Genomic DNA, 27,742 nt, shown 5'->3' with positions numbered 1-27,742 from the left:
CTGCCCCACGGGGGGGCCGCCCCCCCACTGCCCCTGGCCCGAGCAGGTGGGGGAGTCCGAGGCCGGGCCCCCGGGGGGAGGGGCGCCCCAGGGCCCAGCGGGGGGGGCGCGGCCGGGGCTAGGGGTCGACGAAGGAGACCAGGATGTAGCGGGTGCCGCGGGTGGTGGGGAGCCCCTCGTGGAAGTGGGTCAGGCGCCCCGGGTGCATCAGGCTCCAGCCCTTCCGTGGGGCCGTGACGGAGCAGGAGTAGCGCAGGAACCGGCAGCCGCCGCCCTGGGGGGAGACGGGCGTGAGGGGCAGCCCCCCGGTGCCCCTCACTCCCGACCCGCAGCCCCCGGTGCCCCTCACTCCTGATCCGCAGCCCCATTACCCAGCCCCCTGGTGCTCCTCACTCCCGACCCGCAGCCCCCCGGTGCCCCTCACTCCTGATCCGCAGCCCCCGGTGCCTCTCAGTCCCGACCTGCAGCCCCCCGGTGCCCCTCACTCCCGACCCGCAGCCCCCGGTGCCCCTCACTCCCGAGCCGCAGCCCCATGACCCCGCCCCCTGGTGCTCCTCACTCCCGACCCGCAGCCCCCCGGTGCCCCTCACTCCCGACCCGCAGCCCAGTTCCCCAGCCCCCCGGTGCCCCTCACTCCCGACCTGCAGCCCCCTGGTGCCCCTCACTCCCGACACGCAGCCCTGTTACCCAGCCCCCTGGTGCACCTCACTCCCGACCCGCAGCCCCCCGGTGCCCCTCACTCCCGCCCCGCAGCCCCCTGTTACCCAGCCCCCGGGTGCCCCCCACGCCCGACCCGCAGCCCCCTGACCCAGCCCGCTGGTGCGCCTCACTCCCGATCCGCACCCCCCGGTGCCCCTCACTCCCAACCCGCAGCCCCGTTACCCAGCCCCCCGGTGCCCCTCACTCCCGACCCGTAGCCCCGTTACCCAGCCCCGAGTGCACCTCACTCCCGACCCGCAGCCCCCCGGTGCCCCTCACTCCTCATCCGCAGCCCCGTTAACCAGGCCCCCGGTGCCCCTCACTCCCGACCCGCAGCCCCCCGGTGCCCCTCACTCCCGACCCGCAGCCCCCCCGGTGCTCCTCACTCCTCATCTGCAGCCCCGTTACCCTGCCCCCCCGTGCCCCTCACTCCCGTCCCGCAGCCCCCCGGTGCCCCTCACTCCCGACCCGCAGCCCCTGGTGCCCTTCACTCTCAACCTGCAGCCCCATTAACCAGCCCCCCGGTGCCCCTCACTCCCGACCCGTAGCCCCGTTACCCAGCCCCCGGGTGCCCCTCACTCCCGACCCGCAGCCCCGTTACCCAGCCCCAGTGCCCCTCACTCCCGATCCGCAGCCCCCCGGTGCCCCCCACTCCCGACGCGCAGGCCCGTTACCCAGCCCCCCGGTGCCCCTCACTCCCGACGCGCAGCCCCGTTACCCAGCCCCCCGGTGCCCCTCACTCCCGACCTGGAGCCCCGTTACCCAGCCCCCGGGTGCCCCTCACTCCCGACCTGCAGCCCCGTTACCCAGCCCCCCGGTGCCCCTCACTCCCGACCCGCAGCCCCCCGGTGCCCCTCACTCCCGACGCGCAGCCCCGGTGCCCCTCACTCCCGACCCGAAGCCCCGTTACCCAGCCCCCCGGTGCCCCTCACACCCGACGCGCAGCCCCCTTGGTGCTCCTCACTCCCGACCCGCAGCCCCCTTGGTGCTCCTCACTCCCGATCCGCAGCCCCCCGGTGCCCCTCACTCCCGACGCGCAGCCCCGTTACCCAGCCCCCCGGTGCCCCTCACTCCCGGCAGCCCAGCCCGTTACCCCCGGTGCCCCTCACTCCTGACCCGCAGCCCGTTACCCAGCCCCGGCGCCCCTCACTCCTGTGCGCAGCCCGTTACCCAGCCCCGGCGCCCCTCACTCCCGACGCAGCCCAGTGCCCCTCACTCCCGACGCGCAGCCCCGTTACCCAGCCCCCCGGTGCCCCTCACTCCTGACCCGCAGCCCCGTTACCCAGCCCCCCGGCGCCCCTCACTCCCGACGCGCAGCCCCCTTGGTGCTCCTCACTTCCGACCTGCAGCCACCTGGTGCCCCTCACTCCCGACCCGCAGCCCCCTGTTACCCAGGCCCCAGGTGCCCCGCACTCCCGACCCGCAGCCCCCCGGTGCCCCTCACTCCCGACCCACAGCCCCCCATTACCCAGCCCCCGGGTGCCCCTCCCTCCCGACCCGCAGCCCCCCCCGGTGCCCCTCACTCCCGACCCGGAGCCCCGGTACCCAGCCCCGAGTGCACCTCACTCCCGACCCACAGCCCCGGTGCCCCTCACTCCCGACCCGCAGACCCGGTGCCCCTCACTCCCGACCCGCAGCCCCCCGGTGCCCCTCACTCCCAACCCGCAGCCCCCGGGTGCCCCTCACTCCCGACCCGCAGCCCCCGGTGCCCCTCACTCCCGACCCGCAGCCCCCTGGTGCCCCTCACTCCCGACCCGCAGCCCCCTGTTACCCAGCCCCCTGGTGCCCCTCACTCCCGACCTGCAGCCCCCCGGTGCCCCTCACTCCCGACCCGCAGCCCCCCCCGGTGCCCCGCACTCCCGACCCGAAGCCCCCGGTGCCCCTCACTCCCGACCCGCAGCCCCCGGTGCCTCACTCCCGACCCGTAGCCCGTTACCCAGCCCCGGGTGCCCCTCACTCCCGACCCGCAGCCCCGTTACCCAGCCCCGGTGCCCCTCACTCCCGCGCAGCCCCAGTGCTCCTCACTCCCGACCTGCAGCCCCCGGTGCCCCTCACTCCCGACCCGCAGCCCGTTACCCAGCCCCGGTGCCCCTCACTCCTGACCTGCAGCCCCCCGGTGCCCCTCACTCCCGACGCGCAGCCCCGGCTCTGCCCGGGGGGGGGGGGTCTCACCTCGTAGTCGGTGCCCTTGCTGTTGAGCGCGATGTTGATGGTGAAGGTGGACGAGTCGTGGTGGGGTCTCAGCGCCGGCTGCCGCTCGGGTCGGTACCGAACCACGAAGTTCAGCAGGGCCCGGGCCTGGGGGGAGGGGCACTCAGAGCGGGTGGGGCGGGGCGCGACCCACGGCCGGGTAATGGCCCAGCAGCCGCTGCCAGAGCCGGGCGGAGCAGCGTTCCCGAGGCTGGAGGGGCCCGGGCTGTGGGAGGGTCGAGGGTCAGGGGCCGAGCTGCAGGGAGGGGTGGGGGCTCCAGCGGCGGGGGTGTCAGGGGTACCTTAGTGGAGTAGCCGGGTACAGTGTCTCGGTGACGGGCTGCGGGAGGGGTTGGGGCTCCGGACGGCAGGGGTGTGGGGGCCCGCCCGGGGTACCTTGGTGGCGTGGCCGGGTACAGCGTCTCGGTGACGGGCTGCGGGGGAGGTGGGGGCTCCAGCGGCAGGGAGGGTTTTGGGGCTGCGGGGGCAGGGGTACCTTGGTGGCGTGCCGGGTACAGCGTCTCGGTGACGGGCGGGGGCTCCAGGCGGGGGCTCGAGGGCTCCCAGCGGCGGGGGCTGCGGGGTGTCAGGGGTACCTTGGTGGCATAGCCGGGTACAGCGTCTCGGTGACGGGCTGCAGGGGAGGAGGGGGCTCCGAGTGGCGGGGGCTCAGGGGCTCCCAGCGGGGGCTGTGGGGCTGAGGGGGTACCTGGTGGCGTAGCCGGGTACAGCGTCTCGGTGACGGGCGGGGGCTCCGGGCGGCGGGGGCTCGAGGGCTCCAGCGGCGGGGCTGTGGGGGCTGTGAGGTACCTGTGGCATAGCCGGGTACAGCGTCTCGGTGACGGGCTGCGGGGTGGGGGCTCGAGCGCGGGGGTCGGGGCCTGGGACTCCAGGTGGCGGGGCTGCGGGGGTGTCAGGGGTACCTTGGTGGCGTGGCCGGGTACAGCGTCTCGGTGACGGGCTGCGGGGGTGGGGGCTCGGCGGCAGGGAGGGTTTGGGGGCTGTGGTGGGGCTGTGGGGGGGTACCTTGGTGGCGTAGCCGGGGTACAGCGTCTCGGTGACGGGCGCGACGAATTCCCGCAGGAACCGCAGCCACTCGCCCTCCAGCCCCAGCTGGCTCAGGTGAATGTCGTCGGTCGGGACGTTCTCGTAGCCCCCGGCCAGGCGGGCGTCCTGGGGGCAACGACACCTCAGCGGGGCTGGGGAGCTGGGAGGCAGCGGGAACTGCGGGAGCTGGGGCAGCGGGGGCTATGGGGAGTTGGGGGCAGCAGGGCGCTGGGCTGCGGGAGCTGGGGAAGCCGGGCGCTGGCTGCGGGAGCTATGGGGCAGCGGGAGTTGGGGGCAGCAGCGGCGCTGGCTGGGAGTTGTGGGGGCAGCAGGGAGTTGGGGGCACCAGGGCGCTGGGCAGCGGGAGTTGGGGGCAGCGGGAGTTGGGGGTCAGCAGGGGCGCTGGGCTGCAGGGAGCTGGGGGCAGCGGGGACTGGGGAGTTGGGGGCAGCAGGGAGTTGGGGGCTGTGGGAGCTGTGGGGCAGCAGGGAGTTGGGGGTAGCAGGGGTGCTCGCTGGGGAGCTGGGGGCAGCGGGAGTTGGGGGCAGCAGGGGCTGCAGGGAGCTGGGGGCTGCGGGAGTTGGGGCTGCGGGAGCTGGGGGCAGCAGGGAGTTGGGGGCAGCGGGCGCTGGCTGGGAAGCTGGGGGCAGCGGGAGTTGGGGGTACCAGGGGCTGCAGGGAGTTGGGGGCAGCAGGGATTTGGGGCTGTGGGGAGTTGGGGGCAGCAGGAGTTGGGGGCTGTGGGAGCTGGGGGCAGCACGGAGTTGGGGGCAGCAGGGGCTGCAGGGAGTTGGGGGCAGCAGGGAGTTGGGGGCTGCGGGGAGCTGGGGGCAGCAGGGAGTTGGGGGCAGCGGGGCGCTGGCTGGGGAAGCTGGGGGCAGCGGGAGTTGGGGGCAGCAGGGGCTGCAGGGAGTTGGGGGCAGCGGGAGACTCTGCGACAGGGTTGGGGGCTCAGGTTGGGGGGGGTCGCACCCCACTCACCTCATGCTGCCCTCCGGACCATATCCCATAATGCTCCACTTCCGCCACCAGCTCGTCACACGCCGCCTCCGACAGGACGGGGAACCAGTAGACATCGGGGCAGGGCTGCGGGGACAGTCAGGGCTGCCCCATGGGGCTGGGCGTTACTGGGGCGCCGGGGGCAGGCAGGGGGCAGGAAGTGGGGGGACAGGGCAGCATCCCGAGGGGGTTATCTGACGGGACAGGTGGGGAGGATGCCCAAGGGGGTAGCTGGGGGATTCCTGGGGATTTCGTGGGAGTTTCGGGGCGGGTGGGGTGGGGGAGTGATGTGGCGCTGCAGGACGTTGGGGTGGGGGACCGTTGTGGCGGGGGGACAGGGGGACGTTGGGGGCTGGGGGATGATGGGGGCTGGGGATGTTGGGGGCTGGGGGACGTTGGGGGTTACCTGCTCCACCAGCTCCCCGTCCAGCACCCGGGAGTAGTTCTCGTGGATGTATTTCTCCTGCCAGTCCTGGGGGGGGGCAAAGATGGTGTGAGACCCCCCCCTCTGCCACCCCGTCTCCCCTCCCCCACCAGCCCCTGCCCCCCGTCTCCCCTGCCCCCGTCTCCCCTCCCCCAGCCCGCGGGATGAGATGTCCCCTCACACCCGGACCCCAGGGTCCCTGCCCCATCAGCCCTCCGAGCCGGCGCTGGGGACAGACCCCCCCCAAACCCCTGGACCCCATGGGCCAGCCCCGCCCCCTGCGGCAGTGTAGGGGCCAGGACACCCCGCAGAGGGGCGGGGCCTGGGGCGGGACATGCTGTGGGAGGGGAAGGGGGTGGGGCCATGCTGTCACTCACCAGGGGGTTCTCCGACAGCTGCCCGAGGTCGGGGTGCTGGCGGGGCGGGGCAGGGGCGGGGTCACTCACCAGGGGTTCTCCGAGAGCTGCCAGAGGTCGGGGTGCAGGGGTGGGCCAGGGGCGGGGTCACACGCCGGGGCGGGTCACTCACCAGGGGTCTCCGAGAGCTGCCAGAGGTCGGGGTGCAGGCGGGGGCAGGGCAGGGGCGGGGTCACACGCTGGGGCGGGTCACTCACCAGGGGTTCTCCGAGAGCTGCCCGAGGTCGGGGTGCAGGCGGGGGCGGGGCAGGGGGCGGGGTCACACGCCGGGGGGCGGGGCAGGGGGCGGGGTCACTCACCAGGGGGTTCTCCGAGAGCTGCCCGAGGTCGGGGTGCAGGTGGGGCGGGGCAGGGGCGGGTCACACGCCGGGGCGGGGCAGGGGCGGGGTCACACGCCGGGGCGGGGTCTCTCACCAGGGGGTTCTCCGACAGCTGCCCGAGGTCGGGGTGCAGGCGGGGGGCGGGGCAGGGGGCGGGGTCACTCACCAGGGGGTTCTCCGACAGCTGCCCGAGGTCGGGGTGCAGGCGGGGGCGGGGCAGGGGGCGGGGTCACATGCCAGGGGGCGGGGCAGGGGGCGGGGTCACACGCCAGGGGGCCGGGTCACTCACCAGGGGGTTCTCCGAGAGCTGCCCGAGGTCGGGGTGCAGGCGGGACGTGTTGTAATTGGCCGTGGAGAGCAGGTGCCCGAACTCCTCCAGGTTCGTGATGTGCAGAAAAATCCCCTGTGGGAGACAGGCCCATGAGGGACCCCCCAGGAATCCCCCCCCCCCCCCAGGGAGACGCCCCGGGCGGGGAGGGGCCGAGCGAGGGGTTTGGGGGGGACTGTTGGGGACGGGGTGGATCTCCTCAGCCTCTGCTGCAGAAGGCCATGTCGGGGTGGATGGGGGATTTTGCCGGGCTGGGGGTTCAGGGGACTGCGGGGTTTGGGGGCCGTGGGGATCCAGGGGAGTACAGGAGGTTTGGGGGCTGTGAGGGGCTGGGGGCCCCGTGCCCTCTCGCACGTTCTTGCAGAAGGCCATGTCGGGGTGGGTGGGGATTTTGCCGGGCTGGGGGTTCAGGGGACTGCGGGGTTTGGGGGCCGTGGGGACCCAGGGGAGTACCGGAGGTTTGGGGGCTGTGAGGCGCTGAGGGGGCCCGTGCCCTCTCGCGCGTTCTTGCAGAAGGCCATGTCGGGTGGATGGGGATTTTGCAGGGCTGGGGGTTCAGGGGATTGCGGGGTTGGGGCGTGGGGTCCCAGGGGACTGTGGGAGTTTTGGGGGCTGTGAGGGGCTGGGGCCGTGCACTCTCCGCGCACGTTCTTGCAGAAGGCCATGTCGGGGTGGACGGGGAATTTTGCAGGGCTGGGGTTCAGGGGACTGCGGGGTTTGGGGGCCGTGGGGACCCAGGGGGAGTACCGGAGGTCTGGGGGGGGGCTGTGAGGGGCTGGGGGGGCCCCGTACCCTCTCGCGCACGTTCTTGCAGAAGGCCATGTCGGGGTCGGTCTCCTCCAGGGTGAAGACGCTCCGGTCGTGCAGCTCCGAGCGCAGCGTCTCCCCGCGCACCAGGTAGGCCTGGCTGATGTAGGGCACGTTCCACACCCCACTGCGGGATGGACACACGGACACCGGGTCAGCGGGGCAAGGTGCAGGCCCCGCCCCTCGAAAGGGGGCGGAGCTCCGGTGGGGGCGGGTCCGGGCCCCTCCCCAGGAAGGGGGCGGAGCTCCAGTGGGGGCGGGTCCGGGCCCCTCCCCAGGAAGGGGCGGAGCTCCGTTGGGGGTGGGTCCAGGCCCCTCCCCCAGGAAGGGGGCGGAGCTCCGGTGGGGGCGGGTCCAGGCCCCTCCCCCGGGAAGGGGCGGAGCTCCAGTGGGGGCGGGTTCAGGCCCCTCCTCCGGGAAGGGGCGGAGCTCCAGTGGGGGCGGGTCCCTGGGGTGACTCACGCCCGCTTGCCCTGCACCAGCTCCACGTAGTCCTCGGCCCGGGCGTAGTAGCCCTCGGGGCTCAGCGCCCCCCAGAAATTCGACCAGAGCTTGCCCGGGCGCGACACCATGGGGGCCACCACCTTCCTGCGGGGACACAAGGGCGGAGCTAAGCGAGGGGGCGGGGACACAAGGGCGGAGCTAAGCGAGGCGGGGACACAAGGGCGGAGCTAAGCGAGGGGGCGGGGACGCAAGGGGCGGAGCTAAGCGAGGGGGCGGGGACACAAGGGCGGAGCTAAGCGAGGGGGCGGGGACGCAAGGGGCGGAGCTAAGCGAGGGTGCGGGGACACGATGAAATGGGGCCCGTGCAGCAGCAGGACGGGGTTCAGGGGGGTCTTACAGGTGCTGGTGGATCAGGGCATTCAGGGTGCCCAGGCTGTGGGGGACAGGGCAGGTTTGGGGGGGCTGTACCGGTTCTGGCGAATCAGGGCGCAGGGTCCCTGGGTTGGGGCAGTGGGGGCAGGGCAGGGCAGGTTTCGGGGCGCCGGGGGTTTCGGGGGGCTGTACCGGTTCCGGCGGATCAGGGTGCGCAGGGTCCCCGGGTTGGGGGTCAGTGGGGCAGTGGGGGCAGGGCAGGTTTCGGGAGCAGGGCAGGTTTCGGGGCTGTGCGGTTCCCGGCGGATCAGGCGCGCAGGGTCCCGGGTTGGGGTCAGTGGGGAGCAGGGCAGGTTTTGGGGGCAGGGCGGGTTTCGGGAGCAGGGCAGGTTTCGGGGCTGTACCGGTTCCGGCGGATCAGGCGTGCAGGGTCCCGGGTTGGGGTCAGTGGGGAGCGGGGGCAGTGGGGGCAGGGCAGGTTTGGGAGCAGGGGTTTTCGGGGCTGTACCGGTTCTGGCAGATCAGGGCGCAGGGTCCCGGGTTGGGGTCAGTGGGAGGCGGGGGCAGTGGGGAACAGGGCAGGTTTCGGGAGCAGGGGTTTCGGGGCTGTACCGGTTCTGGCAGATCAGAGCGCGCAGGGTCCCGGGTTGGGGGTCAGTGGGAGGCGGGGGCAGTGGGGGCAGGGCAGGTTTGGGAGCAGGGGTTTTCGGGGCTGTACCGGTTCTGGCAGATCAGGGCGCGCAGGGTCCCGGGTTGGGGTCAGTGGGAGCGGGGGCAGTGGGGAACAGGGCAGGTTTCGGGGCAGGGCACGTTTCGGGGACAGGGCAGGTTTGGGGCTGTACGGTTCTGGCGGATCAGGGCACGCAGGGTCCCTGGGTTGGGGGCAGTGGGGGCAGGGCAGGTTTCGGGAGCAGGGGTTTGGGGGCTGTACCGGTTCTGGCGGATCAGGGCGAGCAGGGCCCCCGGGGTGGGGGTCAGTGGGGAGCAGGGCAGGTTTTGGGGGCAGGGCGGGTTTCGGGAGCAGGGCAGGTTTCGGGGGGCTGTACCGGTTCCGGCGGATCAGGGCATGCAGGGTCCCCGGGTTGGGGGTCAGTGGGGGCGGGGTCAGTGGGAGCAAGGCAGGTTTCGGGGCAGGGGTTTTCGGGGCTGTACTGCGGTTCCGGCGGATCAGGGCGTGCAGGGTCCCGGGTTGGGGTCAGTGGGGAGCGGGGGTCAGTGGGGGCAGGGCAGGTTTCGGGAGCAGGGGTTTCGGGGCTGTACCGGTTCCGGCGGATCAGGGCGTGCAGGGTCCCGGGTTGGGGGTCAGTGGGGAGCGGGGGCAGTGGGGGCAGGGCAGGTTTCGGGGAGCAGGGGGTTTCGGGGGGCTGTACTGGTTCCGGCAGATCAGGGCGCGCAGGGTCCCCGGGTTGGAGGTCAGTGGGAGGCGGGGGCAGTGGGGAAGGGCAGGTTTCGGGGCTGTACCGGTTCCGGCGGATCAGGCGCGCAGGGTCCCGGGTTGGGGGTCAGTGGGAGGCGGGGCAGTGGGGAACAGGGCAGGTTTCGGGGGGCAGGGCACGTTTCGGGGGACAGGGCAGGTTTGGGGGGGCTGTACCGGTTCTGGCGGATCAGGGCGCGCAGGGTCCCAGGGTTGGGGTCAGTGGGGCGGGGGCAGTGGGGAACAGGGCAGGTTCGGGGGGCAGGGCACGCACGTGGGGACAGGGCAGGTTTCGGGGGGCTGTACCGGTTCCGGCGGATCAGGGCGCGCAGGGTCCCCGGGTTGGGGGTCAGTGGGGAGCGGGGGGGCAGTGGGGAACAGGGCAGGTTTCGGGGGGCAGGGCACGTTTCGGGGGACAGGGCAGGATTGGGGGGGCTGTACCGGTACTGGCGGATCAGCTCGCGCAGGGTCCCCGGGTTGGTCAGGCGGCGTCGGCGTCGAGGCTGAAGTAATAGTCGCAGTCGGGTCCTGCCGGCAGAGGTCCCTGGGGCACATGGCGGGGCGGGGTCAGACAAACGCTACCCCCAGCCCCACACCATGACCCCCAGCCCCCGCCTCCTCTGTGCCCATCGCCAACCCCTTCTCCATGCCCCCTGCTTCGTGACCCCATGCCCCCTACGCCTCAGCATCGCCCCTCCCCATGGCCCCGCCCCATCCACCCTAATCCCTCTCCTGTAGCCCCGCCCACAACCCCACTGCCCCGCCCCCTTCCCTTGGCATGGCCCCGCCCCCTTCCCCAAGCCCCGCCCACTCACATGGCCATGTCCCGGGCCTCGCCCTGGCTCAGCTCCTCCTCCGGCCCCACCAGCCTGACGCTGGCGAAGGCCCCACGGAGCCGCTCCCAGGCCCCCTGCACGTGGGGCTCGTGAAACACCTCCTGGGGGGGAGGGGCAGGGGTCAGCCGGGGGCGCCGGGAACCCCCCCGGCGCGGGACGGGGACTCTAGGATCCCGAGGGGTCAGTGCTGGGGTGGGGATCTGGGGGTCCCCAGGGGCGAGTGCTGGTGAGGGGATCTGGGAGGGCCTGGGGTCGTGGGAGCTGCTGGGGTCACAGGAGGATTTTGGGGTTCCTGGGGGGGGTCAATGCTGGTGAGGGAGGTACCTGGGCGGATCTGGAGGTGTCCAGTGAATAGGGGTCACGGGCAGCCAGGGGCACTGTGGGTCGCGGGGGGGGCAGACGAGGGCACCGTGGGTCGCGGGGGGTGGCGGGGTCGTGGGGGGCAGAGGGGGGCAGCGGGGGGACTCACGCGGTTGTGCAGGAAGAGGCGTAGCCGGGCGTAGGGATAGTCCCAGCCCAGCAGGCGCTGCAGGAACTGGGGCAGGAAGGGGGTCGGCTGCTCGACGAACACCCCCACCAGGACCTGGGGCAGCGCCGCGTCCTGCGGAGAGACGGGGGTCAGGCACCCCCGAACCCAGCCCCTGACCCCCCGAACCCAGCCACTCCCTGTACCCCAAACCCAGGCCCTGCACCCCGAACCCAGCCCCTGACCCCCCGAACCCAGCCACTGCCACCCCTGAACCCAGTCACACCCTGCCCCAAACCCAGCCCCCCGAACCCAGCCCCCGACCCCCCAAAGCCAGCCACTGCCACCCTGAACCCAGTCACACCCTGCCCCAAACCCAGCCCCAACCCAGCCCCTGACCCCGAACCCAGCCACTCCCTGTACCCCGAAACCCAGGCCCTGCCGCCCCCGAACCCAGCCCCTGATCCCCCAAAACCCAGCCACTCCCTGTACCCCGAAACCCAGGCCTTGCCGCCCCGAACCCCGACCCCCGAACCCAGCCACTCCTGTACCCCGAAACCCAGGCCCTGCCGCCCCAAACCCAGCCCTGACCCCCGAACCCAGCCACTGCCACCCCTGAACCCAGTCACACCTGCCCCAAACCCAGCCCCGAACCCAGACCCCGACCCCCCAAAGCCAGCCACTGCCACCCCTGAACCCAGTCACACCCTGCCCCAAACCCAGCCCCCCAAACCCAGCCCCTGACCCCAAAACAGCTACACCCTGTACCTCAAACCCAGGCCCTGCCCCCCGAAGCCAGCCACACCCTGGACCCCCAAACCCAGGCCCTGCCGCCCCCGAAGCCAGCCCCTGACCCCCGAAGCCAGCCACACCCTGGACCCCCAAACACACGCCCAGCCGCCCCCGAAGCCAGCCCCTGACCCCCAAACCCAGCCACTCCTGTACCCCAAACCCAGGCCCTGCCGCCCAACCCAGACCCCGACCCCGAACCCAGCCACTCCCTGTACCCCGAAACCCAGGCCCTGCCGCCCCCGAACCCAGCCACTGACCCCTGAACCCAGTCACACCTGCCCCAAACCCAGCCCCCAACCCAGCCCCTGACCCCCCGAACCCAGCCACTGCCTGTACCCCCAAACCCAGGCCCTGCAGCCCCCAAACCCAGCCCCTGACCCCAAACACAGCCACTCCCTGTACCCCCAAACCCAGGCCCTGCCGCCCGAACCCACACCCTGCACCCCAAAACCCAGCCCCTCCCTGTACCCTGAAACCCAGCCCCTGAACCCCCAAAGCCAGCCACTCCCTGTACCCCGAAACCCAGGCCCTGCCGCCCCGAACCCAGTCACACCCTGCCCCAAACCCAGCCCCCAAACCCAGCCCCTGACCCCAAACCCAGCCACTCCCTGTACCCCAAAACCCAGGCCCTGCCGCCCCAACCCAGACCCCGACCCCCAAAGCCAGCCACTGCCACCCTGAACCCAGTCACACCCTGCCCCAAACCCAGCCCCAAACCCAGCCCCTGACCCCAAAACAGCCACACCCTGTACCCCAAACCCAGGCCCTGCTGCCCCGAAGCCAGCCACTCCCTGTACCCAAACCCAGGCCTTGCCACCCCGAACCCAGACCCTGACCCCCAAAGCCAGCCACACCGTGCACCCCCAAACCCAGCCACTGCCACCCCTGAACCCAGTCACACCCTGCCCCAAACACAGCCCCCAAACCCAGCCCTGACCCCAAAACAGCCACACCCTGTACCCCAAACCCAGGCCCTGCCGCCCGGCCAGCCCCTGACCCCGAAGCCAGCCACACCCTGTCCCAAACCCAGCCCCAACCCAGCCCCTGCCCCCAAAACCCAGCCCCACCCTGTACCCCCAAACCCAGGCCCTGTCGCCTGAAGCCAGCCCCTGCCCCCAAAGCCAGCCACACTGCCCCCAAACCCAGCCACTGCCACCCCCCGAACCCAGAGCCCCCTGTACCCCCAAACCCAGCCACTGCCCCCCCCGAAGCCAGCCACACCCTGCCCCAAAACCAGGCCCCCCCAGTTCCCCCCCACCTCAGCGCCCCTCTGGCCCCCACTCACCGGGGTCCCCGAGAGGTCGAGCAGCCCCTGGTCGCAGCCCCCGCAGCCCCCCTCGTAGGTCCAGCGGTTCGGGATGTAATTCCCCAGGTAGTTCAGCTGCAGCTGGGGGGGGGAAGGGGTGAGGTACGGGGCCCCCAGCTGCCCCCCCCGTCCGCCCCCTCCCCACAGCGGCGAGGGCGGGGGCGGGTTTCTGGGTGCCAGGGGAGCCCCCGGCTATGGGTACCCTGAGAGACGGGGAGGAAATCAAACGGGGGGCTCCCCGGGGAGGAGGGGGCTGTGGGGGTCCCGGGGGGGATTAAGGGGTACCTGGGGGAGGAGGGGATCTTGGCAGAGCGGGGCAAGAGGGGGTCCCAAGGGGATCTTGGGGTACCTGGGGCAGGAGGGGCCTGGGGGATCTCGGGCAGGAGTGGGTGTCAGGGCTATGGGGACCCATGGGGGTTTCTGGGGTACCTGGGGAGGAGGGGGCTGTGGGGACCCAGGGGATCTCGGGAGGACGGGGTGTCGCGGGCTGTGAGGACCCGGGGGATCTCAGGGAGGAGGGGTCCCGGGGGCTGTGGGGACCCAGGGGATCTCAGGGAGGAGGGGGTGTCGGGGCTGTGGGGTCCCAGGGGATCTCGGGAGGAGGGGGTGTCGGGGGCTGCGGGGTCCCAGGGGATCTCGGGGAGGAGGGGGTGTCGGGCGCTGCGGGTCCCGGGGATCTCAGGGAGGAGGGGTGTCGGGGGCTGCAGGGGTCCCGGGGATCTCGGGAGGAAGGGGTGTCGGGGCTGTGGGGGTCTCAGGGGACCTCAGGGGAGGAAGGGTGTCGGGGGCTGTGGGGTCTCAGGGGACCTCGGGAGGAGTGGGTGTTGGGGGCTGTGGGGTCCCAGGGGAATCTCGGGAGGAGGGGGTGTCGGGGCTGTGGGGTCCCGGGGGGATCTCGGGGGAGGAGGGGGTCCCGGGGGGGATCTCGGGGGAGGAGGGGGTGTCGGGGGGGGACCTCGGGGGTACCTTGGTGGGCCCGTTGCCGTGGATGACGACAGGGAGGGTGTCATAGGCCACGTTCCGGGCACGGACCCGGCTCCTCTCGAACTTCAGCACCACCTCGTCTGCGAGAGAGATGTGGGGATAGAGGGTCTCAGCCCCTCCTCCCGGAGCCGGGGGGGAGAACCCAGGAGTCCTGGCTCCCAACCCCCCCTGCTCTAACCCACCAGCCCCCACTCCCCTCCCAGAGCCGGGGGGAGAACCCAGGAGTCCTGGCTCCCGACCCCCCGCTCTAACCACCAGCCCCCACTCCCCTCCCAGAGCCGGGGGGAGGACCCAGGAGTCCTGGCTCCCGGCCCCCCCAGCTCTAACCCACCAGACCCCACTCCCCTCCAAGAGCCGGGGAGAGAACCCAGGAGTCCTGGCTCCCAGCCCCCCCTCCTCTAACCCACCAGACCCCACTCCCCTCCAAGAGCCGGGGAGAGAACCCAGGCGTCCTGGCTCCCAGCCCGCCCTGGTCTCACCCACCAGCCCCCACTCCGCTCCCAGAGCCGGGGGGAGAACCCAGGAGTCCTGGCTCCCAGCCCCCCTGCTCTAACCTACCAGCCCCCACTCCCCTCCCGGAGCCGGGGGGAGAACCCAGGAGTCCTGGCTCCAGACCCCCTGCTCTAACCACCAGCCCCCACTCCCCTCCCAGAGCCGGGGGGAGGACCCAGGAGTCCTGGCTCCCGGCCCCCCCTGCTCTAACCCACCAGACCCCCCTCCCCGCCAAGAGCCGGGGAGGGAACCCAGGCGTCCTGGCGACCAGCCCCTACTCTAACCCACCAGACCCCACTCCTCCAAGAGCCGGGAGAGAACCCAGTCGTCCTGGCTCCCAGCCCCCCTGCTCTTACCCAGCAGCCCCCACTCCGCTCCCAGGGCCGGGGTGAGAACCCAGGAGTCCTGGCTCCCAGCCCCTGCTCTAACCTACCAGCCCCACTCCTCCCGGAGCCGGGGGAGCACCCAGGAGTCCTGGCTCCCAGCCCCCCCGTCTCTCACCCACCAGCCCCCACTCCCCTCCCGGAGCCGGGGAGAGAACCCAGGAGTCCTGGCTCCCAGCCCCCCCTGCGCTAACCCCCCAGCCCCACTCCTCCCGAGCCGGGAGAACCCAGGAGTCCTGGCTCCCAGCCCCTGCCCTAACCACCAGCCCCCACTCCCCTCCCAGAGCCGGGGGGAGAACCCAGGAGTCCTGGCTCCCAGCCCCCCTGCTCTAACCTACCAGCCCCCACTCCCCTCCCGGAGCCGGGGGGAGAACCCAGGAGTCCTGGCTCCCAGCCCCCCCTTCTCTCACCCACCAGCCCCCACTCCCCTCCCGGAGCGGGGAGAGACCCCCGGAGTCCTGGCCCCCAGCCCCCTGCTTTACCCCACCAGCCCCCACTCCCCTCCCCGCGCCGGGGGAGAACCCAGGAGTCCTGGCGCCCAGCCCCTGCTCTAACCACCAGCCCCACTCCTCCAAGAGCCGGGAGAGAACCCACGAGTCCTGGCTCCCAGCCCCCCCTGCTCTAACCCACCAGCCCCCACTCCCGTCCCAGAGCTGGGGAGAGAACCCAGGAGTCCTGGCTCCCAGCCCCTCCTGCTCTAACCCACCAGCCCCCACTGCCCTCCCAGCGCCAGGGAGAGAACCCAGGAGTCCTGGCTCCCAGCCCCGGCTCTAACCCACCAGCCCCCACTCCTCCCAGAGCCGGGAGAACCCAGGAGTCCTGGCTCCCAGCCCCCTGCCCTAACCCACCAGCCCCCACTCCTCCCAGAGCTGGGGAGAACCCAGGAGTCCTGGCTCCCAGCCCCGGCTCTAACCCACCAGCCCCACCTCCCAGAGCCGGGAGAACCCAGGAGTCCTGGCTCCCAGCCCCCCGGCTGTAACCCCCCCGCCCCCACTCCTCCCAGAGTCAGTTAGAGAACCCAAGAGTCCTGCCCCCTCCCCCCGGAGCTGGGATAGGACCCAGGTGTCCTGACCCCCCAGGTTATGGGGTGCCCCCCCCATCTCTCACCGATGGCCCCATTGAGGTTCTGGAAGATTTTCGACTTGTGGTCAAGCGCGAGCCCAAACTTCTCCTGCGGGGGGGGGGAAGGGGGGGTCAGATCGGGGAGGGACCTGCCCCCAGACTGCCCCCATCACCCCCCACCCCCTGTGCCACCCCACATCCCCTGAACCCGTCCCTCCACTGCTGCCCCCAGCACCCAACCCCCTTCCCTGCCTCCGATCCCCCCAGCACCCTGCCTCCCCCCGCAGTGCCCCCCATGGAGGCAGGGCCTGGGGCCGAGACCCCCGACAGGAGGGGGTTTCACTGGGGACAGGCTCCCCTTGGGGGGGAACATCTCCCTGAAATGTCCCCCCGGCCCTGAACCCCCCACCCGACCGCCCCGCAATGGGACCCAGGGTCCTCTGCAAAGAGCCGGTGGAGATTGTGTGGGGATGTCGGGATGGGGGGGCTTCCTGCTGAACACCCCCAAACCCGCAATGAGCAGGGGGCCGATTCCCCTTCGGTCTTCAACATTGGGCTCCTGGAACTCGGCCGCCCCTCCCCAGAGTCAGCCGCATCCCAGAGCCAATCCCCAGCCCCCATCACAGAACCCAGGAGTCCTGGCTCCCAGCCCCACCTGCTCTAACCCGCCAGCCCCCAGCCCCCTCCCAGAGCCGGGGAGAGAACCCAGGAGTCCTGGCTCCCAGCCGCTACTCCCCTCCCAGAGCCGGGGATAGAACCCAGGAGTCCGGGCTCCTGGCCCCCCCTGCACCAACTCACCAGCCCCCACTCCCCTCCCAGAGCTGGGGAGAGAACCCAGGAGTCCTGGCTCTCAGCCCCCGCTGCTCTGACCCACCAGCCCCCACTCCCCTCCCTGAGCCGGGAGAGAACCCAGGAGTCCTGGCTCCCAGCCCCCCCTGCTCTAACCACCAGCCCCCACTCCCCTCCCAGAGCCGGGGAGAACCCAGGAGTCCGGGCTCCAGCCCCCCTGCTCCAACCCACCAGCCCCCACTCCCCTCCCAGAGCCAGGGGGAGAACCCAGGAGTCCTGGCTCCCAGCCTCCCCTGCTCTAACCCACCAGCCCCCACTCCCCTCCCAGAGCCGGGGAGAGAACCCAGGAGTCCTGGCTCCCAGCCCCCTGGTCTCATGCCTACAATAGTCACTGGCCCTCCCGGGGACCAGTCGTGGCCCGTGGCCCGTCGTCCGGCTCCGGCTCCGCGGCACGAGGAAAAGCCCCGTCAGGTTTCTCGGCGGCGCCGCGTCTTTCCGTGGGGTGTTTCTATGTCCCCGCGCAGCCAATCCCTGGCGACCCGAGCGCGGTGCCCCCCGACCCTGCGCCCCGACGTGTCCCGGCTTCTCCCCAAAGCCCGGTGTCACCAGCCGAGCCGCTCGGCGATGCCTGGGCCCCAGCTGGGGAGCGGCTGGGACGGGGTCTCTCCCCGGGCCCCAGGCTTTGACGGTGGGGGGGTTAGGGGGTCCCAGCCCAGGTGGTAACAATGGGGATCCCCCCAAAGGGGGCTGGGCTGAATCCCGACAACACCCCCGGGCCGGTGTAAACGCAGCCAGACCCCCCTGCCCCCCCGGGACTAGTCGCCCGCCGCAGTAAAGGCCAAGGATGTCGAATTGCTTCGGAAAGGAAACCCGAGACCCCGAGAGCTCCGGTGCCTCGGCGCCGCCTCTGTGCCGGGCGACGTCTGGCAAATCCGGCTCCCGTCCCTCCGCCGGGAGGCGGCGCCAACGCCGAAGGCTCCGGGGCTCTGGAGAGGGCGTGTGGCAAGATCCAGCACCCTTGTCTGCCGGCTCTCCCTGCTCCGCCGACTCTCCATTTCCTTCCCCGCCGACTCTCCCTGCTCTGCCGACTCTCCCTGCTCCGCCGACTCTCCCTTCTCCCCGACTCTCCCTTCCCTTCTCCACCGACTTGCCCTTCTCCCCCGGCTCTCCCTGCTCCGCCGACTCTCCCTTCCCTTCTCCGCCGACTCTCCCTTCTCCCCGACTCTCCCTGCTCCCCCGACTCTCCCTTCTCCCTGACTCTCCCTTCCCTTCTCCGCCGACTCTCCCTTCCCTTCTCCGCCGACTCTCCCTTCTCCCCGACTCTCCCTTCCCTTCTCCCCCGACTCTCCCTTCTCCCCGACTCTCCCTTCCCTTCTCCGCCGACTCTCCCTTCTCCCCGACTCTCCCTTCCCTGCTCCCCCGACTCTCCCTGCTCCCCCGACTCTCCCTTCTCCGCCGACTCTCCCTTCCCTTCTCCGCCGACTCTCCCTTCTCCCCGACTCTCCCTGCTCCCCCGACTCTCCCTTCTCCCCGACTCTCCCTTCCCTTCACCCCCGACTCTCCCTGCTCCGCCGACTCTCCTATACCTTCCCCACCAACACTCCGTTCTCCCCGACACACCCTTCCCAGCGCCGCCGCCTCTCCCTTCCCTTCTCCCCGACTCTCCCTTCCCTTCTCCACCGACTCTCCCTTCTCCGCCGGCTCTCCCTTCCCTTCTCCACCGACTCTCCCTTCTCCCCGACTCTCCCTTCTCCCCGACTCTCCCTTCCCTTCTCCACCGACTCTCCCTTCCCTTCTCCACCGACTCTCCCTTCTCCACCGACTCTCCCTTCCCTTCTCCACCGACTCGCCCTTCTCCCCCGACTCTCCCTTCTCCGCCGGCTCTCCCTGCTCCGCCGACTCTCCTTTTCCTTCCCCACCAACTCTCCGTTCTCCCCGACTCTCCCTTCCCTTCTCCCCGACTCTCCCTTCCCTTTTTCGCCGACTCTCCCTTCTTTGCCGGCTCTCCCTTCCCTTCCCCACCAACTCTCCCTGCTCCGCCGACTCTCCATTTCCTTCCCTGCCGACTCTCCCTTCCCTTCTCCACCGACTCTCCCTTCTCCCCCGACTCTCCCTGCTCCGCCGACTCTCCTTTTCCTTCCCCACCAACTCTCCGTTCTCCCCGACTCTCCCTTCCCTGCTCCGCCGACTCTCCCTGCCCTTCTCCGCTGACTTGTGACCCCATGTCGGGGGGTTTCTCTGCGGCGCAGCTCCCTTCCACCCCCCTCCTAAGACCCTTTAACGTGCTGCCAGCTCTGGCTGAGGTTCGCACGACTCCGGGCTTTGCACGTTGTGCGCCGGAGCCGGGCACCAGAGCTCGGCCTCCCCGTGCAAAACGTTCCCCAAAGTGTCCCCCGGGGTCTGGTCACGGGATTTGGGAGGGTTCCCATAACACCGCCCCCCCCGCCCCAGCCCAATTACAACCAGGCGTTTGCCCGATTCTCTCTGGTTGGGAGCCCAGAGGTGTGGGGCGTGTCCGGCCCACGTGGGGCCTTTGTTTCCAGGAGCGGGCGGCCGGACAAGTCCCTGCCCCCCCCCGAAAGGCACCGGGGTCCCCCAGGGCTCGGGGGGCTGCCAACGGGAGGTGGGGGACAGCGGGGGGCCGACGGGAGGTGGGGGGCAGCGGGGGGGCCGACGGGAGGTGGGGCAGCGGGTCCCCAGGGCTCGGGGGCTGCCGGCGGGAGGTGGGGCAGCGGGGGCCCGGGGAGGTGGGGGCAGCGGGGGCCGGCGGGAGGTGGGGCAGCGGGGGCCGACGGGAGGTGGGGGCAGCGGGGGCCGACGGGAGGTGGTGGCAGCGGGGGCCGACGGGAGGTGGGGGCAGCGGGGGCCGACGGGAGGTGGGGCAGCGGGGGCCGGCGGAGGTGGGGCACCGGGTCCCCAGGGCTCGGGGCCGACGGGAGGTGGGGGCAGCGGGGGCCGACGGGAGGCGGGGGCAGCGGGGGCCGGACGGGAGGTGGGGACAGCGGGGCCGGCGGGAGGTGGGGACAGCGGGGCTGACGGGAGGCGGGGGCAGCGGGGGCCGACGGGAGGCGGGGCAGCGGGGCCGACGGGAGGTGGGGGCAGCGGGGGCCGACGGGAGGCGGGGGCAGCGGGGGGCCGACGGGAGGTGGGGGGCAGCGGGGGGGCCGACGGGAGGCGGGGGGCAGCGGGGGGACCCACCCGCAGGCCGGGGTCCAGGTAGATGCGGGTGTAGAACAGCTGGTCGTCGTCGTCGTCCTGGTATTTCCAGAGCTGGGCCAGGCCGTGCACGGCCGGCGGCCGACAAACCTGCGGGGAGAGGTCAGGTACCCGCCCGGCCGGCCCCGCCTCCTGGGGGCTGCCCCCTGGACTCTACGCCCCCCTTCCCCCCACCAGGGACCTGTGCCCTCCCCCCGCCCCCGTGACACCCTGCCCCGGGCACCCCCACCCGTACCACCGGGTACCCGCAGCGTCCCCCCCACTCCGCCCGGGCCCCCCAACCACTTCACACCTTCCCCTCCTCCCACGCCTCTGCCCCGGCCCCCAACCCCTCTGCCCCTACATCCCCTCCTGCCCCCAACCCCTCTGCCCCCTCCCCTCCCACGCCTCTGCCCCAGCCCCCATCCCCTCCTGCCCCCAACCCCTCCACCCCCATCCCCTCCCACGCCTCTGCCCCGGCCCCCAGCCCCTCTGCCCCTACATCCCCTCCTGACCCCAGCCCCTCCGCCCCATCCCCTCCCACGCCTCTGCCCGGCCCCCATCCTCCTGACCCCAGCCCCTCTGCCCCCTACATCCCCTCCTGCCCCCAACCCCTCTGCCCCCTCCCCTCCCACGCCTCTGCCCCGGCCCCATCCTCCTGACCCCCACCCTCTGCCCCCATCCCCTCCCACGCCTCTGCCCCGGCCCCCAACCCCTCTGCCCCTACATCCCCTCCTGCCCCCAACCCCTCTGCCCCCTCCCCTCCTCTGCCCCCAGCCCCTCTGCCCCTACATCCCCTCCTGACCCCAACCCCTCCGCCCCATCCCCTCCCACGCCTCTGCCCCGGCCCCCAACCCCTCTGCCCCTACATCCCCTCCTGCCCCAGCCCCTCCGCCTCCTCCCGTACACCCCCATCCCCTCCCACCCCTCTGCCCCGTCCCCTCAGCCCCTCCTGCCCCACATCCCCTCGTGCCCCCAGCCCCTCCGCCCCTCCTCCCGTCCCCCGCCCCGGCACTCACCGCCGGAGTTGAGGAAGCGCTTGCCGGTGCCGACGGGGGGGTAGCGCTCGGCCAGCCCCCACTCGGGCCAGCAGAAACCCTCGGCCGAGAACACGACCCGGCTGCCGAACGCCAGGAACTTGCGCAGCAGCTCCAGGGGGCCCCCGGCCAGCAGCACGTCGTAACTGGGGGGGCAGACAGGTCACAGCCACCCCCCCGGCCCCTCGCTCTGCCCTCCCGCCCCACAGGGGGCCCCCGGCCAGCAGCACGTCGTAACCGGGGGGCAGGGGGGGCAGACAGGTCACAGCGACCCCCCGGGCCCCTCGCTCTGCCCTCCTGCCCCACAGGGCTATGGGGCTGAGCTGGGCGTTCGGGGGGGCGGTACAGGGGGGGTGAGGCAGGGCCCAGCACCCCAAGGTGGGTTACCTCCAGCCCGGAGCTGTGCCCCCCTGCACGGTCCCCCCGCCCAGCAAGTCGGGGTGAGGGATGACGGGGGGTGCCCCACACGTCCCAGAGACAGGTAAGTGGGGGGGGGTCCCCCTCCGTCAGGAGGAGCCGGGCTGGGAAATGCACGTTGCCCTGGGGAGCATCACCCCCGCAATGCACCCCAAAGCCCCCTCCCTGCCCCGCCTGGCCCCCCCGAACGCTGCTTGCGGCACTGGGGGGCTGGGAGTGGGGCGGGGGGACCCCCAGACGTCGGGGCGAGCAGGGCCCCCCCCCCGCCGTACCTGTCGACGAACATGACGACGAGCTCCTCCCGCTCCGCGTGTTTCGCCATCTCCTCCTTCAGCCAGCGAACCTTCTGCCCGCCCCCCACCGTGCGGGCCACGTCACCCCCACGCCACGGCTCGCCCAGCCCCAGGGTCTGCGGGGACGGGGGGCGTGAGAGAGAGACCCCAGCCCCCCGACGGGCCAGCTCTGCGGCTGCTTCGACGGGGACCCCCGTCCCGGGGCCGAGATGCAGCCACCTCTGGGGCGGGGCAGCCGGTTACCCGGGGACCCCTCGCCCGGCGCCGAGATGCGCCCACCTCTGGGGTGGGGCGGCCGGTTACCTGGGGACCCCTCGCCCGGCGCCGAGATGCAGCCACCTCTGGGGCGGGGCGGCCGGTTACCCAGCAACCCCTCACCCGGCGCTGAGATGCGCCCACCTCTGGGGTGGGGCGGCCGGTTACCCGGGGACCCCTCGCCCGGCGCTGAGATGCGCCCAGCTCTGGGGCGGGGCGGCCGGTTACCCGGGGACCCCTCGCCCGGCGCTGAGATGCGCCCAGCTCTGGGGCGGGGCGGCTGGTGACCCAGGGTCCCCTCGCCCGGCGCCGAGATGCGCCCAGCTCTCGGGTGGGGCGGCCGGTTACCCAGGGACCCCTTGCCCGGCGCTGAGATGCGCCCAGCTCTGGGGCGGGGTGGCCGGTTACCCAGGGACCCCTCGCCCGGCGCCGAGATGCGCCCAGCTCTGGGGTGGGGCGGCCGGTTACCCAGGGACCCCTTGCCCGGTGCTGAGATGCGGCCACCTCTGGGGCGGGGCGGCCGGTTACCCGGGGACCCCTCGCCCGGCGCCGAGATGCGCCCAGCTCTGGGGTGGGCTCCGTCTCACCTTGACGGTGTAGTTGAAGTGACGGGCCGTGCGCAGGAACCGCTCGTATCCCTCCGTCTGCTCCGTGGCCGCTGTGATGAGCAGCAGGTTTTCTGTGGGGCAGAAAGGTGCCGGGTTCCGGTTAGTTCCCCCCATAGACCCAGTTTGGCTCCACCCCCTACCCCCCGGCACACAAGTGGAAGAACCCAGGAGTCCTGGGGGGCTGCGGCCAATGGGGGGTGCTGGCAGCACCTGCCCCTCCCTGATCCTGGAGGATGGAGAATCCCCCTCCAGGGGCAGCCGTGCAGGGGCTCAGACACACATCACCCACTGGGATTTTCATTCCCAGCACTGGGCCCTGAAATTCCAGCTGCCCCCTTCCCTCTGCCCCTCTCCCCCTTCCTCGGCCCTGCGCCCCACAACCAACTTCAGGCCCCCAATACGCCCGGTGCGGCGCAGAATGGGATGGTCCCCGCCCGAGCAGCCAAAGGGGGGGAGGGGAAACTGAGGCACCGTGGGGGAGGGGCTCTCCGGAGGGCTGCACCTTAAGGAAGCGGAGGGCGGGAAGAGGACGGCTCAGGGGGTCGGGCCCCAGACCGGGCCCCTGGTTCCAGTCCCGGCTCAGCCGCTGCCCTGGGGGGGACGTCGCACAAGGCCCGTTCTCGCACGCTGCCTCAGTTTCCCCCCTCGCCCCTTGTCCGGTCTGGCTGTGAGCTCCGCGGGGCAGGGCCCGGCGCACGGCGTGTGTGCAGCACCCGGCGCGACGGGGCCCCGATCTCGGTCGGGGGGGGAGGAGTCCACGTGGCCCCTGGCACGCCGGGGCCCCCCTCCTCCCCCCCAGGCAGGGCGTCCTGCCGCTACTGTGCTACGTGTGAACAACCGGGACAAATTCCCGGCCCCGGCCCTCGCCAGCAGCTAATTGGAAGCAGAGGGCGGCGCCCGGGCCAGCGCTGGTGACGGCTTGAGATGGTGACGGGGCCCCCGTTCCCCCCTCGATCCCGGCATGGGGCCCCCCAGCCCCCAGAGAAGGGCTGGACCCCCACGGGACAGAGCAGGGGGCTGGGAGCCAGGACTCCTGGGTTCTCTCCCCGGCTCTGGGAGGGGAGTGGGGGCTGGTGGGTCAGAGCAGGGGGGGCTGGGAGCCAGGACTCCTGGGTTCTCTCCCCGGCTCTGAGAGGGTAGGGGGGGCTGGGGGGTTAGAGCAGGGGGGCTGGGAGCCAGGTCTCCTGGGTTCTCCCGGCTCTGGGAGGAGTGGGGCTGGTGGTTAGTGCAGGGGGGCTGGGCGCCAGGCCGCCGGGGGTCTCTCCCCGGCTCGGGGAGGGGCGTGGGGGCGGGCGGGTAGAGCTGGGGGGGCTGGGAGCCAGGACTCCTGGGTTCTCTCCCCAGCTCTGGGAGGAGTGGGGCTGGTGGTTAGAGCAGGGGCTGGGAGCCAGGACTCCTGGGTTCTCTCCTGGCTCTGGGAGGAGTGGGGGCTGGTGGGTTAGAGTCAGGGGGCTGGGAGCCAGGACTCCTGGGTTCTCCCCCGGTCTCAGGTAGGGGAGTGGGGGCTACTGGTTGGAGCAGGGAGGCTGGGGGCCAGGACTCCTGGGTTCTCTCCCAGCTCTGGGAGGGGAGTCGGGGCTGGTGGGGTGGAGCAGGGGGGGCTGGGAGCCAGGACTCCTGGGTACTCCCCCCGGCGCTGGGAGGAGTGGGGCTGGTGGGTTAGAGCAGGGGGCTGGGAGCCAGGACTCCTGGGTTCTCTCCCAGCTCTGGGAGGGGAGTCGGGGCTGGTGGGTTGGAGCAGGGGGGGCTGGGAGCCAGGACTCCTGGGTTCTCCCCCCGGCTCTGGGAGGGGAGTGGGGGCTGGTGGGTCAGAGCAGGGGGGGCTGGGAGCCAGGACTCCTGGGTTCTCCCCCCGTCTCTGGGAGGGGAGTGGGGGCTGGTAGTGAGCACGGGGAAGGAGGTGAAGGGGGGCAGGATTCCCTTTGTGATCTTGGCCAGGCCTTGTGCCTCGGTTGCCCTGAGACGAGCAGGGCTGCACTCCCCTCCTTGCCCGTGGGCGCTCGCTTGGCATGTGCTGCCAGGGCCTCTCAGACGCGCCCTGAGGGCGCCCTACGCCCAGCCCCTGCTCAGAAAGCCGGGGGATCTCAGGGAGACTCGCCTGGGCAGTATGGGGTCTATAGCACACAGCTGAAAACTCCGGGTTTCACCCAGCAGAGGGCAGCGGTGCCAGTGGGCTGCCGTTCGCGCCAGGCGTCCGGAGCATCAGGGGCCACCCAGCCACTGTCTAGGCAGAGCCAGACCATGAGGTGTAATTACCGCGTCCCGAACCCGCCACTGCGGCTGTGGTGAGCGCCGGGGGCAGGGAGCCAGGAGCCAGGACGCCTGGGTTCTCCCCCCGGCTCTGGGAGGGGAGTGGGGGCTGGTGGGTTAGAGCTGGGGGGGCTGGGAGCCAGGACTCCTGGGTTCTCTCCCCGGCTCTGGGAGGGGAGTGGGGGCTGGTGGGTTAGAGCAGGGGGGGCTGGGAGCCAGGACTCCTGGGTTCTCTCCCGGCTCTGGGACGGGAGTGGGGGCTGGTGGGTCGGAGCAGGGGGGCCGGGAGCCAGGACTCCTGGGTTCTCTCCCGGCTCTGGGAGGAGTGGGGCTGGTGGGTCGGAGCAGGGGCTGGGAGCCAGGACTCCTGGGTTCTCTCCTGGCTCTGGGAGGAGTGGGGCTGGTGGGTCGGAGCAGGGGCTGGGAGCCAGGACTCCTGGGTTCTCTCCCGGCTCTGGGAGGGGAGTGGGGGCTGGTGGGTGAGAGCCGGGGGGGCTGGGAGCCAGGACTCCTGGGTTCTCTCCCCGTCTCTGGGAGCCAGGAACACCCCACATACCCCAGTGCCTGTGGTGGGGGTCTCTGTTCAGCCCTGCCCCCGATCTCCTGCCCTGCGCCCGTCCCCGTGTCTCCCTCCCCACATGCTCCTCCCTGTGTCCCCCGACCCCCGATCTACCCCCGCCCCTCCGTGTCCCCTGCCCCGATCTCCCCTGCTCCCCTCCCTGTGCCCCCGATCTCCCTGCACACACCCCCGTATCCCCTGCCCCGATCTCCCCGCCCCTCCCCGTGTCCCCAGACCCCGATCTTCCCCTGCGCCCCCTCTCCGTGCCCCTGCCGGATCTCCCCGCGCCCCTCCCGTGTCCCCGATCTTCCTCCCGCCCCCCCGTGTCCTCAGACCCCGATCTCCCCCTGCGCCCCCTCCCTGTGTCCGTGCCCCCAATCTCGCCATGCGCCCCCCCCCCGCGTCCGCGCCCCCCGAACTCCCCCCGCCCCTCTCCGTGCCCCCCTGCCCCGATCACCCCCGGCGTGTCCCGGGGCTCACCCGGGTTGAGCGCCGGCCGGGCGGGGTCCCGTCCCGCCGACCCCAGCAGCAGCGCGGCCAGGGGCAGCAGCGCGGCCGGGCTCGGCTCCATGGCGGGAGGCTCTGAGCGGGGCCGGGCTCGCAGCTCTCGCGATCCGAGCCCGGCTCCTCCCAGCCCCCCCGGCTGGGGGTGTGGGGGGGGAGGCTCCTCCCGCCCCCCCCCGCGGGGCTCTGCGCCCCCTCCCTGACTGGGGGCCCCCCGAGCCTCCCCCTCCCCGCCGGCACCCCCATGGGGGGCACCCCACAACCAGGGGCCCCGCCCCCGCGCCCCCCACCCCGCCGGCCAATCCCCGGCCGGGAAAGTTCCCGAGCGAGAAAACGCTGGAAAAGTTGGGGCGGCGAAAAGGGAAATTTCTGGTTTCCTGCTGCCACGTTGCCAAAAAAGGGGGGGCGGGGCGGAGGAGGGGTCTCGGGGGGGTGGAGACCCCTGGGGGGCCGGGCAGGGAGCTGTGAGGGAGGGGGACTCCGGGAGGGGGAGGGGAGCGTGGGAAAAGGGGGCAGTGGGGAGGGGGATGCAGAGAAGATGGGGGAGGGTTGGGAGCCGGGACTCCTGGGTTCTCCCCCCGGCTCTCGGAGGGGAGGGGAGGGGGGCTGGTGGTTAGAGCAGGGGGGCTGGGAGCCAGGACTCCTGGGTTCTCCCCCAGGCTCTGGGAGGGGAGTGGGGGCTGGTGGGTTAGAGCAGGGGGGGCTGGGAGCCAGGACTCCTGGGTTCTCCCCCAGGCTCTGGGAGGGCAGTGGGGGCTGGAGGGTTAGAGCAGGGGGGGCTGGGAGCCAGGACGCCTGGGTTCTCCTCTGGGCCTGGGGAAGGAGCGGGCTCTCCTGGGGGTGTAGAATCCATCCACCGCCCCAGCGGCCCGGAGCGCTGGCGGGTGCCCCCTGGGGCTAGTGGGGTCACTGCGCCGATTGGGGGGGGCGTCATCGCCAGAGACTCGTCTACACTAGGATCCCGACAGTGGCGTCGGCGGCTGATTTCTCTCCCCCGGCCGAGCGCGGAAACACCCCCCAGGCCGGGCGCCGGGCGGCCTCCCTGCCATCGCCCGGGGTGGGGCGGCTCATTGAGTGCACCCCAGTGTCCTGTGCTGGGTAGACGCGCCCCGAAGCGCTGCGGGTTCCCCCCTGCGAGATACGGGGCCGGGGAGACGTGTGCGGGCTCGAGGCCGGCCGGGGCAGAGTCCTTAGGGTGCGGCCTGGGCACGGATCGCGGGGGGGCAGCCCAGCTCCTCTCGGGGTGTGGGGCACAGCAAGAAACCCCACAGCTGGAGGGGCTGGATGGCATCCCGCAGCCCCAGGGCCAGAGGAGCTCTGTGACCCCGCTGACTGGGGGGGGGGGCGTCCCCAATTCCTGCCCGTGGGGGGTGTCATGGCGGGCGCTGACCCATGTGGATAGTCAGGGCCCCAGGGATAATAATAATCCCACCACCCCAGTGATGGCGGTGGGAAGATTTGGGGGCCGCCCCCAAGTGCTGGGGGGGGGCAGATCTAGCGGGGGGTCTGCCTGGTTCCCACCCCCACCCAGCGGGTGGCTGTAACACGCCCCGCGGGAGGCCTGCATGCGGCGGGTTTCTTGGGCGGGGAGGGAAAGGGGTTGCCGGGGGGCTATTGGGGGAGGGAAGTGGCTGTGGGGCTGGGGGCTGTCAGGGGAGGGAGATGGGGGTGTCCAGGGGCTGTTGGGGAGACGGAAGTGGGGTGCCCGGGGCTGTTGGGGGAGATGGGGGTGTCCAGGGGCTGTTGGGGAGGGCAGTGGGGCGCCAGGGGCTGTCAAGGGAGGGAGATGGGGGTGCCTGGGGCTGTTGGGGAGGGAGATGGGGTGCCCAGGGCTGTCGGGGAGGAAGTGGGGGTGCCTGGGGCTGTCGGGGGCAGAGGAGTGGGGGTGCCAGGGGTCTCCGGGAGGGAACTGGGGCGCCTGGGGGCTGTCGAGGAGGAGATGGGGAGGTGTCTGGGGCTGTTGGGGAGGGAGATGGGGCGCCAGGGGCTGTCGGGGAGGGAGATGGGGTGCCAGGGGCTGTCGGGGCAGAGGAGTGGGGTGCCAGGGGCTGTTG

The 27,742-nt window shown here is 72.3% G+C and overlaps 1 protein-coding gene across 1 annotated transcript; it reads right to left on the bottom strand.

The window, feature by feature from the left end:
- Window positions 1-38: 38 nt before the first annotated feature.
- On the bottom strand, window positions 39-25,803 carry PLOD3 (procollagen-lysine,2-oxoglutarate 5-dioxygenase 3). The gene is given in 21 exon segments (XM_039499585.1): window positions 39-274; window positions 2,872-2,997; window positions 3,916-4,062; window positions 4,918-5,022; window positions 5,342-5,407; window positions 6,385-6,498; window positions 7,216-7,357; window positions 7,693-7,818; window positions 9,902-9,947; window positions 9,950-9,985; window positions 9,988-10,004; window positions 10,276-10,397; window positions 10,766-10,897; window positions 12,840-12,941; window positions 13,827-13,924; window positions 15,827-15,890; window positions 19,769-19,932; window positions 20,785-20,948; window positions 21,492-21,628; window positions 22,355-22,446; window positions 25,665-25,803. Coding segments are annotated over 21 exon segments (2,247 nt in total). The 5' UTR covers window positions 25,756-25,803; the 3' UTR covers window positions 39-118.
- Between the last annotated feature and the right edge of the window lie 1,939 nt (window positions 25,804-27,742).

Source organism: Mauremys reevesii, linkage group 14 (assembly GCF_016161935.1).
Source record: "Mauremys reevesii isolate NIE-2019 linkage group 14, ASM1616193v1, whole genome shotgun sequence".
NCBI classification, from domain to species: Eukaryota; Metazoa; Chordata; order Testudines; family Geoemydidae; genus Mauremys; species Mauremys reevesii.
Note: the sequence above shows the minus strand (reverse complement) of the source record. Positions and strands in the feature narration are given on the sequence as shown.